The 13,555-nt window shown below is 36.8% G+C and overlaps 1 protein-coding gene across 1 annotated transcript in view; it reads left to right on the top strand.

The window, feature by feature from the left end:
• The window catches only part of cacna1g (calcium channel, voltage-dependent, T type, alpha 1G subunit), a 283,552-nt gene that overhangs the window by 175,696 nt on the left and 94,301 nt on the right, over positions 1-13,555 (top strand). The window contains exon 11 of the mRNA XM_079846045.1: positions 11,823-11,974. Within this exon, the coding sequence (XP_079702171.1) occupies positions 11,823-11,974 (152 nt within the window). The remainder of the gene's footprint in view (positions 1-11,822; positions 11,975-13,555) is intronic.

The following is a 13,555-nucleotide window of genomic DNA, read 5'->3' as shown; positions in this document are numbered from 1 at the left end:
GGTTTCACAAAAATATTAAGCAGCACAACTGTTTTCAACATTTATAATAATAAGAAATGTTTTTGAGCAGCAAATCAGCATATTAGAAGGATTTCTGAAGGATCATTCTGACACTGAGCTTTATTTAAATAAATTACATTTTAAAATATATTAATGTAGAAAACGGTTATTATACATTTTAATAATATTCACAATATTAATGTTTTTACTGTATTTTTGATCAAATAAATACAGCCTTGGTGAGCTTGGTGAGAAAAACTTTAAAAACAATCTTACTGAACCCCAACTTTTAAACACAGTGTATATGCTAATTATTAAAAATTATATATTTTTTTTCAACCTATAATGTACCCATCTGCCCCCACTGCCCTTTTCTGCAGTATTACGGAATGCAAGACTTTCCGTATGCACCATGTTTTTTTGTTTATCATTGTACGGGTAATTCACCATACTAGAGAATGAGCATGAGTCTGAGGGCTGAACTGAAGAAAAAGGGCAACTGGCACACATCTGAAATTCATTGCAGTGTTTACACAATGTGCTCGCATGCCTCACAGTCTTCCAGATCCTTTGGAGGGCACACACCACAGTTCATGCCCGCCTGCAACGGCCCCCTTGCTCGTGATTGAAGTCGTAACTCAGGGCTTTGATATGAACAACTAGAAAAATTATCAGTATTTTATGAGACATTGCAACTTTGAAGGATGATGAAGTGATGTAGAGTTTTGTATTTTTCACATAAAATGGTAGATTCCCAGACAAGAAAACAACATTCATCATCACTGACTCTGATTAGAATGATTTATTCTGGTAATTTGAGAGTTATTCAAAAAATATGAAATAAATGGGAGCATCTGCTGGCATCCAGTAGTGAATATGCGGGCAATATAAGAATTTTGGTCCCTCTGCCTCATGAACTCATGCGACCGCCTTGCCAAAAGTGAATGCGTTTTATGAGATGTAGAGGCATCGCGTGAATTCACTGGGTCCAGGATTAAATTTTTGTTTGGGGGGCAACAATTTATCCCCCCTTACTGTGACCCTGGTTGGAGGTAAACTACTATTCAAAAGTTCAGAAATCATTCTATTATGCTGATTTGGTTCTCAAGCAACATTTCTTATTATTATCAATGTTAAAAATAGCTGTGGTGCCTAATATTTTTGAGAAAACCATGATACAAATTTTTTCAGGATTCTAAGGCAAGCAACCACAACTTTTTTATGCGTACTCAGAGTGTGCCCATAAATAAGTGTCAAATTTGGTGAAAATATCTTATTTTGTTTAGGAGTTATAGACATATATATGTATGAGTACATAAAATATGACTCATGCATGACTTTGATTGCATTTTTTGCCACTTACTATCAAAATTTTGGCATTTGGGCTTTCATGTTAAACCAACGACCTATGATTTAGAATTTCGTACTGTGGTTTCGTCTCAATCAGACTTTTTCGAAGTTTTTTTTACGGTTTCGAAGATGTTTTAATCTTAAATCGCAACGTTGCACTGCAACGTTCATGTAAGGTATCGTTGGACAGGGTAGGCTAGGATTTAGGAATCCAAGGAGATGACTCCCATGAAAATAAATCAACCACATCAAAAGTTATGAGCATATGAATGGTTGATTTTACCACTAGGTGGCGCTATCACAAAACTTCTCAGGCTCCTACAGGGCATTTTGATACAAAAATGGCCGATATGGTAAAATTGGATATCATTCAACTCGGCATGCTGCCCTGAATCTGACAAGACCAGCTTTAACCATTTGGAATTTACAAGCAAAAATGGCCATTTTTTCTATCTCCGGACCAGTAGGTGGCGCTATGCCGAAACACAGCATGTAGCCTCAGGTTATGTTTTTTGATGACATATACCAAGTTTGGGGAGAATACGCTAAAGCATTGTGAAGATATAGAATGCGCGTCTTCTAATTTGTTTGCGTGTTATTCGAGAAAAAATCTTTTGATAACTTTTTGCCAGCATAGCCTGAAGATGATTTGATTAGATTTTTTGTTGGGAAAATTTGTTGGGAAAAGTTTCTTGACGGAAAATGACGTCATATGGTGCAATCGAATCGTATTAAGCCAAGGAATCAGAGGAATTTTGTTTCTAGCCTTTATGGTTCAAAAGTTATTCCCATAAAAGTAAGTGAAACTTTGGACAGTTGGTGGTGCTAGAGGGTATTGCTATTGAGTTAGAGACTCCAAATTTGCTGTGGTGAATGTTAGGACTGCCAAATTCCATAACACACACGGTTCTATGGGCTGCCATAGACTTTCAGAGCGGAAGAAGAAAAATAATAATAAGAACGCCAATGATTACAATAAATGTCAACACACCTTCAGTGCTTGTCCCCTAAAAATTTCTATTTGAAATTACAGTACATCACTTTTGAATGGTAATGTACAGAATATTTTAGCGTGTGGACCTGTAACAAAATAGATTTTAATCTAGTGCTTTCCATTGTCTATACTTGTCTCCTTCGTTGTTTGCCGTAGTCTGATAGAAGCTAGCGCACGCACGCACGCACGCACACAGACACACAAACACGCGGATGGCATTCCCCTCCCCCTAAGGACTTCTGCTTCTTTTGTCTCTCCTCTCGTTTTGTTCCCTGTAAACTCCCGGGGAATTCTGGCAGTGAACGTCGTCTTTACGGCGCAGTCCATCTGGAGAATTGGAGACTGAGATAGAGGAAGAATTTGGATGCACAAGGTCACTTGGGTTTTTTGATCCCCATAAAACTTCCAATCTGGCTAATTGCATCTGTTCCTGTTTCACATTCCTGAAGCTTCTATTGCCTTTTGTCTTTCATACTTGTCTGAGCTCCTCTTTTCCAATCACTGACATCCTGCATCACTTTTTAAACCCACTTTGGAATGAAAAAGAAGCTCTCGACTGCAACAATTTTAGCTTTGTTTACCAATCCCGGGCTTGAAATGTTGCTAGTAGGTTTCAAAACATTATTTGATGTTGTGTTGTCCAGTTTTGGTATTCCATTGTGTGGTACAGATGGAAAAATCACACATTGCTGGATAAAGTTAAGATCAAGTGGAATTTCACTGAGTGTAGCCAAAGGGGGGAATGTGTGAATGACTGAGAAAAACAGGCAAAAGAGGTTTTGCTACATTGATCTGAGCAGTGTTCTGTGCGGCCTCCTTCCATACCCCGCTCTGTGTTTCTTGGAGAGGGGACATGTTGATCGCTTGATCTTACGCATGAAAACCACACAAAACTTGACCACATGGCAGCTATTTTCAGAGCTTAAGCGTGTGCTTTTTATTCGAGAGGTTAAAAATAAATCCACAGGCACATCTCCATCACTCTTTTCCATCAGATTTCACATTCTACCTTTAGCCCAAGTTGTTCAAAAGCTCCTCAGGCCATTCTGTTTCGTTTATTTCTTGGCTTTGTTGCTGTTTCCCTTCCATTTCGAGCTATATATCTGTCTAATGTTTTAGCCAGAAAGGGATATTTACCTCAAGCTACCTTTCAGGATTTTACTCAAAAATATTTCACCCATACAACAACCAGGGCCTAAAATTAACACTCACCAAGCGCCAAATGTGAGTATATGCGTGTTGGCGAGTATATGGAAAGGTGCCAGTTGGGCGATAATATTTTTATGAATATTAGCAATGCAATGTTGTGAGAACATGACAAACGTGACAAACAGTTGCTTCAATTCCATCAGCTCATCCAACGCGAGGTGTTCATTGAGCTTGTGTTACATGTTAGTGGACTGGACCGTGGCGGCGGATTTGTTGAGTAGCAGAAGCGTCAAACTTGTATTTTAAAATCCGCGTTCAGCACCAATTCACAACTCCCTATTCACAGAGTACGCACAATCACGAAATTGAATGTGAAAATAAACGGGATTGCGCATTCAAATGCGATTTCAATACATTACCGCTGTTTGAAAGCGTTTCCCTGAGGCGCGTAAATATCTCCCAATATAAAAGCTATCTAGTTGTAACCATCTCTTATCTCTGTATCATGCTTGAAGAAAAATGTGGTCTCTATTTGCACTTTGAATATTGAGTAGGCTACTTTGATTATGGTATTATGGTTATTGTTTGCACTTAATATCTATGATCAATTTGTGGGAAGGAGTTCAGTTAGGAGGTCAAAAGAAGCTCATGTGCAGTTCTAAGGTCTGCAGAGACAATCATACAGGAAAGAAGCCAGTCATTTGAGTTTTTGGCAAAACCTTTGCAGTGCTTGTTGTCTTTTACTGCATATGATAATTCATACTCAGAAAGTAGAACCGAAATGACATTCATTACAAGATGATGAGTTTAAACATTTCAAATGCACCTGCAAGCAATTTTTCTAGTCATATATTTCATCATTGAGGATTTCTCGTGTCGTTCTCGTGAACCCAATCTCGTGTCTCGTCTCGTGAGATAAGCGTCTCGTCATACCCCTATCCCTAACCAATTCAGTGAACAATTATAACGCAGCTTATTCTTAGCACAGTTTTAATAACGGATCTGCTTAGGCTGTTTGCAAACATCAGCAACTTCACTGTAGTATGCCAAATGTATTATTGTTTTATTTTGCAAAATACGCATTAAAAATTTAACTATGTGATTCTCCCTTCTCTGTTTAGATATACTATGTGTATTGTACCATGTTTATCTATACCCTGTTTTCCAGCTCAAGTATCTTGTTGACATACTTGTAGGTTAACTTTTTTTAAGCTCTTAATCTTACATGCACTATGAAGACCTTTAAGCTTCCCATACTTTCCTGCGGACTGCTGGTGCAGGTCTAGTTCATGTGCTAGTGTAGAGAGGAGGATGACAATGTTCAAATGCACACGTCTTATCCCTCACCCTGTGTTATGCATTAATAAAAAACGTTGCCTTCAATCAGAGTTTTTAGCATAAGAAAATTCCACACAATTCCAAGCCATTCATTAACCCAGTACCCAATCTCAACATGCATCTCTGCTGGGAATCTCTCTCTCTGTGTCTTTCAACCTCTTCCTCCCACGCTGCCCCTTTTCTACTTCCATTCCATTCCTAATGTGCTTTTGGGGCATAATGGTTATTGTTGCTCTGGCTATGAAAGTTAATGAGTACCGAGGGTTACTTGCTTTGTTTCAGGACTTGCCCTGGGACTTCACACAATCTTTGTAATGACAGTTAGGCCTAGTTATTATTGCAAATACATCAATGAGCTCATATCCTCAGATCAGAGCATGTTTTATGTGTGTGTTTAACTGCATGGGTTTAGCCAAATATGAAAATTATCAATAGCTTGTGTGAGGAATAAACTGAAATATATGAGCCGTTTGATATATGCAGCCCCGACTTCCTGTTTCAATAGAAAATATGTTGTGGGGTCTTTAAAATGTCAGTATTTTGTCCACTGCATTTATTTACTTATTTATCTTACTAAGTTGTTTTAGGCTAGTTGTTTCAAACCGTTATGTGGTGAACATGTGGTGAACTTTTAGCTTCAAGCAATTTGAGCCATAATGAGGTTACATAATGAGAGGAAATGAGACCAGCTAGTTTATGCTTCAATGAAACGATCTCAACTGCTCATCATGGGCTTAAATTATTCTGAACAATTTCTTTAATTGTAAACTCGTCATTGTTGGTAATGAGGAAGCGCATATCTCATCTTTGGGACGTGGCCACCACAGTGGTGTTCTTTGCCAAGGGAATTTTTTTTTATACACAAGCACTGTAAAGCTTTATTCAGGAGAAAACAACCTCTTCAGCTTCCACCAGTGACAACTGAAAACAATGACCTATCAGAGGGCTGTTTAAATGTGGCCAATATCAGATTCAAGTGTGAAGAGGTCACAATCCTGAACTGACCCATATGCAAAAGAAAAATAGCAAAGACGGCAAACAGCACTGAATTATACTGAAGCAAACACGGAGGTTACTGAAGTCAGCATTTACATGTTCATTTATAAGCTGATGTGCCGCGGAAGCCAGCAAATTTGTCCTCAGGTGATGAGGAAGCAGACAAGGGTGACGTGAAGGAGAGCAATGCTTTTTCAATTACCAATTACCACAATCACTCTGCACCCCAGCGCATATTTCCACTATAAACCCTAACGTTAAAAATAATTAATTTGTTTATTTTGAGTAGAGCCAACTCAAAATAAACAAATTAGTTCAAACAAATTAACTTATTAGAGTATTTAGAACTTACCTCAAAACTGACACATTTTAAGTCATCGGAATTGTTTCAGTTGTTTTGAGTTTTATGAACTTGTTTTATTTTAATTTAGACTAACTTTAATTTATCGAAACTGGGTTGGGATTTCTATTTCCCAGCATGCTTTGTCATGACACTCAAAAGGGACAGTAAATGCAAAATTAAGTGTTATATTATGTTTTTGTGTGTGCAAGATTAACATTAAGTGGGAAATTTAGTAGTGTTTAACGTTTTGTTATGCTAGTTTAGAAGAGTTTCTGTTTTTTTTTTTTTTGAGGGATACCATCATGGTGATGAGTAGAGCATGAGCTTAGTTTGAGAACAGATATGCTAAATGTTTTATATTGCTGTAGTCATTCAGCAAGTGCTATGCTATGCTAATACAACCAATGCATTGTGTAATCAATTAGCAAGGTAGCATTTATTGAATTAGCTAGTTAAAGCCAGTCAAGTTTCCACTACAAAAAAATTGGGATGACATTATATTTTTAGAGGGTTACTTCAGTGATTTAGCATTAAGCTTTGTATCAGTGGAAACCCGGTAGTATCTTTGAATTATGGTACTTTCCCCCCTCATATCCCCCTGAGACGAGAGAATTATGCATTTTATTTCTGTGAAAAAATCCTCAGATGACGCAAATATCGTCATTTTGCGTCATCTGAGGATTTTTGTCCACAGGCTAGAGACTACAGGAGCTAGTTCTGCGTGTTTTCAACCCACCCACAGGGGAGGGATCTCACTCACAGAATGTAAATGGGCATGCCCCCTGCCGCTCGGCTCGGGCATTCATAACGGAGCGGTACGGAGCAAAGTGAGTGTTTCAACTTTTCAATGAATTCCTATGAAAGTTTATCTTCCACATGCAATCTAATAACGCGCCAGACTGGACACGCACCGAGAATGACAGCTGCACTTACCTCAGCTCTGCTCAGCTCTTCTCTCGTGATGAATGAAATCTGACCATGCTGCGTTTGTGACGTGACTTTCGTCCTGCTCACTCACACTTTATTGAAAAGACACGTTCAGTTTTTAATTGTAGTGTCTATTTTCTGTCTTTTCTCGATCTAGAAGGCACCAAATTCAAAAATAATTTCACATTTCTACTACATAAATGACACAGTTTAAATACACATTCATCTTCCCAGCGCTGAAGTGCCACTTTAAGTTAAATGTATGAATTGGCTTACTCAAATATTTCAAGTTCAGATCAATAAAATGTATGATTACAAAATAAAAATTAAAAGTTCTGCTTAATTAAACTTTACATTTCTTAAAGGGATAGTTCACCCAAAAATGAAAATTAGCCCATGATTTACTCACCCTTAAGTCATCCTAGGTGTATATGACATTCTTATTTCAGACGAATATAATCAGAGTTATAATCAAGCTTTATAATGGCAGTGACTGTTGCTCTGTTTTTGAAGTCCATAAAAAATGCATCTGTCCGTCAAATAACGTGCTCCACACGGCTCTGGGAGATTAATAAAGGCCTTCTGAAGCGAATCGATGCGTTTGTGAAAGAAAAATATCCAAATTTAAAACTTTATAAAGTAAAGTTCCAGCCGATCGCCTTCCGTGGAAAAGTGTTGAAAGTGCCTTCTCGCAATTCTAGATGCATTCGCGATGTCCGACAAGCATACCTGGTAACGGAAGTCTTTTGAACGGCAGAGGCACTTTCAACACTTTTTCCATAAATTGAATACGGAAGGTGATCGGCCAAAACTTTACTTTATAAAGTTTTAAATATGGATATTTTTCTAACACAAACACATCGTTTCGCTTCAGAAACCTCCCGGAGCCATGTGGAGCATGTTATTTGACGGACAGATGCATTTTTTATGGACTTTAAAAACAGAGCAACAGTTAACTGCTATTAAAAAACTTGGATTAGCCAGGACTTTTGTAATATAACTGAAAGAAGAATGTCATATAAACCTAGGGTGACTTGAGGGTGAGTAAATCATGGGCTAATTTTAACTTTTAAAAAAATGAGGCAACTGATTGCCTCCATTTTTCTAGCTTTGCCAACTTATTGGGGTTAACAGTGTGTATGTTCGGCACAGTGCTTTGTCTATAGGAGCTGTATAATTAGATTAAAGGACAGTGATCTTGCGTTTTTTGGAATGAGCAGCAACTGATATCAGAGTGCAGCTGGTGAGATATGGTCCTTCATAGTTCATCTGAAGAGGGGTCTGGCTTTCTGAAGAGAGCTCAAGCTTGTCTGAGCTCCCTGTCTGGATGTTTCACACCAACACCACCTTAACATAGTATTTTGAACTCTTTAAAGGGGACCTATTATGCCTCTTTTTACAAGATGTAATATAACTGGCTTGTACTTGTATATTTTAATTGTATATTTTAATTATTTTATTTGAGTAAGCACACTCAAACATTTTACTTAAAACTATCATGTAATCTCAACTTAAATATTTTTAAAAGTGAAAACATGGCTAACTTCATAGCTAATTCAGGAAATGCTAACTTGCTAAATGGTAACAGAATGCTTTGATGGCATTAAGCATATAGCAATTGCGGAATGAGAACAGCAATATAGAATATTCAACATCTGTGCTCAAACCAAGTTCATGCTCCAAGTGTCACCATGATGGTAGCCAACAAAACCAACATAACAAACTCTTTTAAATTAGCATAGCTAAGCATTAAACACTAATGAATCTCCTTCATTAATCTTGCACAGAAAATTTAATTTAATAACTGTACCATTTACTCTAAATTTAGAGCGCCATGGCAATGCATGTTTCATTTAAGTTTAAGTTTGTCTAAATTAAAAGAAACAAGTTCATAAACTACAACTAATTTGTTTATTTTAAGTTTACCTTACTCAAACCAATTAATTATTTTGAGCATTAGGGTTTAGAGTTGCTCACCTCAAGTTTATTTTGGTTGTTTTTGGTTTTTGAACCTTTGGTTTTGTTTTCAAAACATCAGTACATAATGGCACTTGTGTCCATCTGCCGTGAATATGCTGCACATTTTCTAGAGAACGCGGGAGTCTTTTTTTTCTGCTACTAGTGTCACCATGTCCCTCTAGGGACTCCATAATTTTTAGATATTCCAGGCAAAGAAAGTGAAAAACTGATGTTTCGTGAATCAAAACCTTTCAAAGAGTTCAGTGTTAGTCTTCAGCCTTGCCGTTCTCAGAAAGAAATCACTCCTGCAGAGATTTGTGTGTGATGTACTCTTCCCACAAGTGGTCCTGATTTGAACTGAAGGGCCTCACCCTATGAAGAGGCCAAGTGCAAGCTCCTGCTGGGTAGACAGTGCCCAACCTTCAGCTGCTCAGATCCAGAAACAGCTAAAAAAAAAACTGCTGGCTTTCTTCCCTACCTCTGTGAAACCACAAATAGCCCCACACTTCATCATCGTGCTCCACGGACCACTTCTAAATCTGATTAGATTACATTTAATTCTATTAGCTAATATAGATGTTATTTTTCATTTCATGCACAGTATGTAATTGTATTTTTTCCTCATTACTTTGCGGAAACAATCATCTCAGTAAACAATTAGAGTGGTTACATAGTTTTTGTCATCATTTAAAGCTCTGAAGTTCGGTGACCTGTCTGAATGTCTCTTAAAATCACTGTTAGTTTTCATAGGCAAATTGTTGCGTGCTTGGGGATGTTGTGTTTTGTTTTCAGGCGTTTAAGACTCTGTTCATTAAACCCAGCTAGCCGTGATGTTTCAAGAATGTGTTATGCGTGCTGGGTCTCTTGCCCAGTCTCATTTTTACAATCGAAAAAACCGGAGCGAAATATGAACCGGCCCATATGTCTCTCCTTCAATTCACCCGTGCCTCATAAAAAAAAAGAATAGAAAAAGTTTTTCTCTGCATACCGAACTATCAACAACATCAATTACACCAGGGAATCTGCAGTTCTTTCTTTGTAGTTCACCTGTATCTGAGTTTTAAGTTCAGCTTGAAGTCGTTCAAGAAAATGTGCTCTGATAAAACAAAAGAATGAAAAACTTAGTGTTTATAATATCAAAAAGTGAATCCCCACTTTAGTTTATCTAGCACCGTAAGCTATAAGGAAATATGTGGCCATGAAAGTGTGAGTCTGTGTTCTGTTTAATTAAATGAGAACAAAATATAGCTCAGGGCCTTTGGAGTTGAGTAGATTCTTATATTTTTCTCATGTAACTTCATAAGTTCAAATGGTTTGCGATTCTGTGTATCAAATAACCCAGGCAAACCAAAGAGTGACACTTCTGTAGATCTGTAGTCTTTAGCTGTTTCGGATGATCTATAGCGATACAAGAATTGAGAGAACCTCTAAAAAAGCATTTCCAATTTTTTGCATTTTTGTAAAAATGATCTTTGTAGTGTACTTTTTCAGATGCACCAAAGTATCAGATGTAAGTATCAGCCTCCGGTTTTTGATAGATAGATCAAAATAGATACAAAGTTCAAACCCATGTTCTTTGAAAATTATTTGACGATGCAGCAAACTAGCTAGTATACAGTAATTCATGTGTTTTTGAATTTTGCTAACATGATCAAAATAGTCTATTTTAACCCTTTAATGGATACCTCGGGTCTTTATTGACCGGTGCCATCATTTACTACTCTCCCCCTTATTAATTTTTTAACTTTACAGTAGACATAAACATTCTTAGTATTCCTCAATCTATTCATTTTAAACAATACACACACACACACACACACACACACACACACACACACACACACACACACACACACACACACACACACACACACACACACACACACACACACACACACACACACACACACACACACACACACACAATTATAATACACACACACACACACAAAAACACAATTATAAAAGAATGTCTGGTTTTTTTACTACATTTCTAATTGCTTTTTTGTAAAAAAAAGTGTATAGAGTCTGTAGTGACCCGAAGTATGTAATGGTGTACGTATATTTTTTTCTGCGCAACAATAATTGAATTTCTGATGACTTGATAAGTGCAATTCGCCTTTATTCTTAAAGGTGGCAATGCCTGATACACAATGATGATGTGATGTTTCACTCATTATTACCACAGGCATAAAAAAAAATAATACACGGGTATAATCAGCAAAACTTGAAATGTCTCAGCGATTTACTGCAGAGCAAGTACTGTACGTGATCAGATATTAGTCTCATTGTCACTTGGTGGTGGATCTGGTGAAGAAGCTGTCAGCGATCAAAATATTGATTTCGAAGAAAGCGATAGTCTTAAGAATATGGTTGAGATCGCAAATATGAGCCAGATATTGTGTACACTTAAGGCATTGCAAAATTACTTCAGACCCTGCAACAGGATATGATGTCACAAAGATGTCGAAAATAAATGAAGGCATGTCACAAGACTGTTGTGACCGTCATATAGCAAAAATAAGTTAAAGTCAGTTTGCTTAGTAACATACTATTTTAATGAAAAGTTGTATCCTTATTTACAGCCTTTCCCTTTCTTTTCTATTTAGATTTCATCTTCAAATGAGTGCCAGAAGCATTGTTTTCAAAATCGTCATATTTGTTGTGCATATTCTTACTAATATGACATGCAACAGTACTGATATGGCGCAATGGCATCGCTGTGATAGTCTAGGTTTTATCTTCTCTCTCTTTTTCCTTTTTCAGCCTGATGAGTTGACAAACGCTCTGGAAATCAGTAATATCGTCTTCACCAGTTTGTTTGCTCTGGAGATGCTCCTGAAACTGCTGGTCTATGGTCCATTCGGCTACATCAAGAACCCTTACAATATCTTTGACGGCATTATTGTAGTAATCAGGTATACATGCTCATCTACATTCTTTCCTCAGAACTTTTAAATGTGTGTTACAGTAATAACGCTGCCTAGCATCACTGTTTATTGACGTTCATCTTCATTTCTGAAAATGCACACTGGCAGTGTGTTATATCACAACAGTGACAGCCAGACAGAATGCAGCTATTACTGAGTGATAGGACATCTGTTGCCTGTTCAGTCTGATGACTGTCAGCTGTCATGATGAGTGCTGCAATTCCACGCCCATCCATTCACAATTGACATAAATGAGCATATTAGACTTCTGAACAAGCATCTGAAAAGATTTGGCATGGTACAATGTTATGATGGGTTCTTGCATTTATTAATTCTCAACATGTTGCATAGATACAGTCACCAACACGCACTATTCTGGGGGCTTGGTTTAACATGGGGAGGGGGGGCGGGGGCAAATTCTGGTTACCATACAAACCCAATCATCCTTTGATGGAAAAACAAGCAGCAAATATAACAAGCTGAAAATAAGCAGCTTTTTTTAATTAACAAAAATTGGGTAAAACATAACATTTTAGTTATTACTAAATAAACATAAAAAAAATATATTATTAATAATTAATACAAATCGTAAATTCAGTCTGAAGGAATTCTCCTCCACACGTTGCAAATCTGCATATACTACAGTTGAAAAGGTTTTGGTCGATTTTTAAGATTTTTTAAAAATGTTTAGTCTCTTATAATCATCTACACTGCATTTATTTGACCAAAAATAGTTAAAACAATATTGTGAAATATGTTACAATTTAAAGTAAATGTTTTCTATTTCTATTAAAAGTGCTGTCAATCGATAAAAAAAAAAAGTCATTAATCACAGGTTTATTAGGCTGCCGTGCCTTTAAGACCTGATGCGTCACTAACATGACACAAATCTGGCACATCCATTTTCTCACAACTCTTTACGTTAATTTAAGACTTTATCGAACTCATTTAATATTTAAGTGCTTTTAAGCCGAAAAAAGAACTGACACGTTCTCTGAAGCGGTGTGTGTTTGAGATTCACATACAGATTCTCTTTTGTGTCTTGTTGAGCTTAAACGGTTTAAAAGCATTTGCTTGAATAAGAGCGTGAACATATAATGTAACGCTAAAGGATAACGGAAAAAAAACATATGCTGCGTTAATTGCGTCAAATATTTTTAACGCGTTAAACTGAAAAGTTAATTTTGACAGCTTTAATTAAAATGTAATTTATTCCTGTGATGGCATATGCTGATTTGGTGTTCAAGCAACATTATTATTATCAATGTTGAAAACAGTGCTGCTTTTTTTTGGGGTGGAAACCATGATGTATTTAAGAACGGCATTCATTGGAAATGTTTTAAATATTTAAAGAATATTTACTGTCAATTTAATGCATCCTTGCTCAAAAAAATTGCAGTTCCTTGCATAAAATGAAATGGTCTATCAGCTGTATTTAAGCCAATATATACTATTTAAGATATATGAGATTCCACAGGTGTCTTTAGTCATTTTGTTGCTCAATTGAATGCATTCACATCAGTTTTACTTTAGCTTCTTTTAATCAATTAGCTGGAGACATTTTTTTAT

Source organism: Gobio gobio, assembly GCF_949357685.1.
Source record: "Gobio gobio genome assembly, chromosome: 20".
Lineage (NCBI taxonomy): Eukaryota > Metazoa > Chordata > Actinopteri > Cypriniformes > Gobionidae > Gobio > Gobio gobio.
The sequence above is the reverse complement of the archived record's forward strand: the minus strand, read 5'-3'. Positions and strand labels throughout refer to the sequence as shown.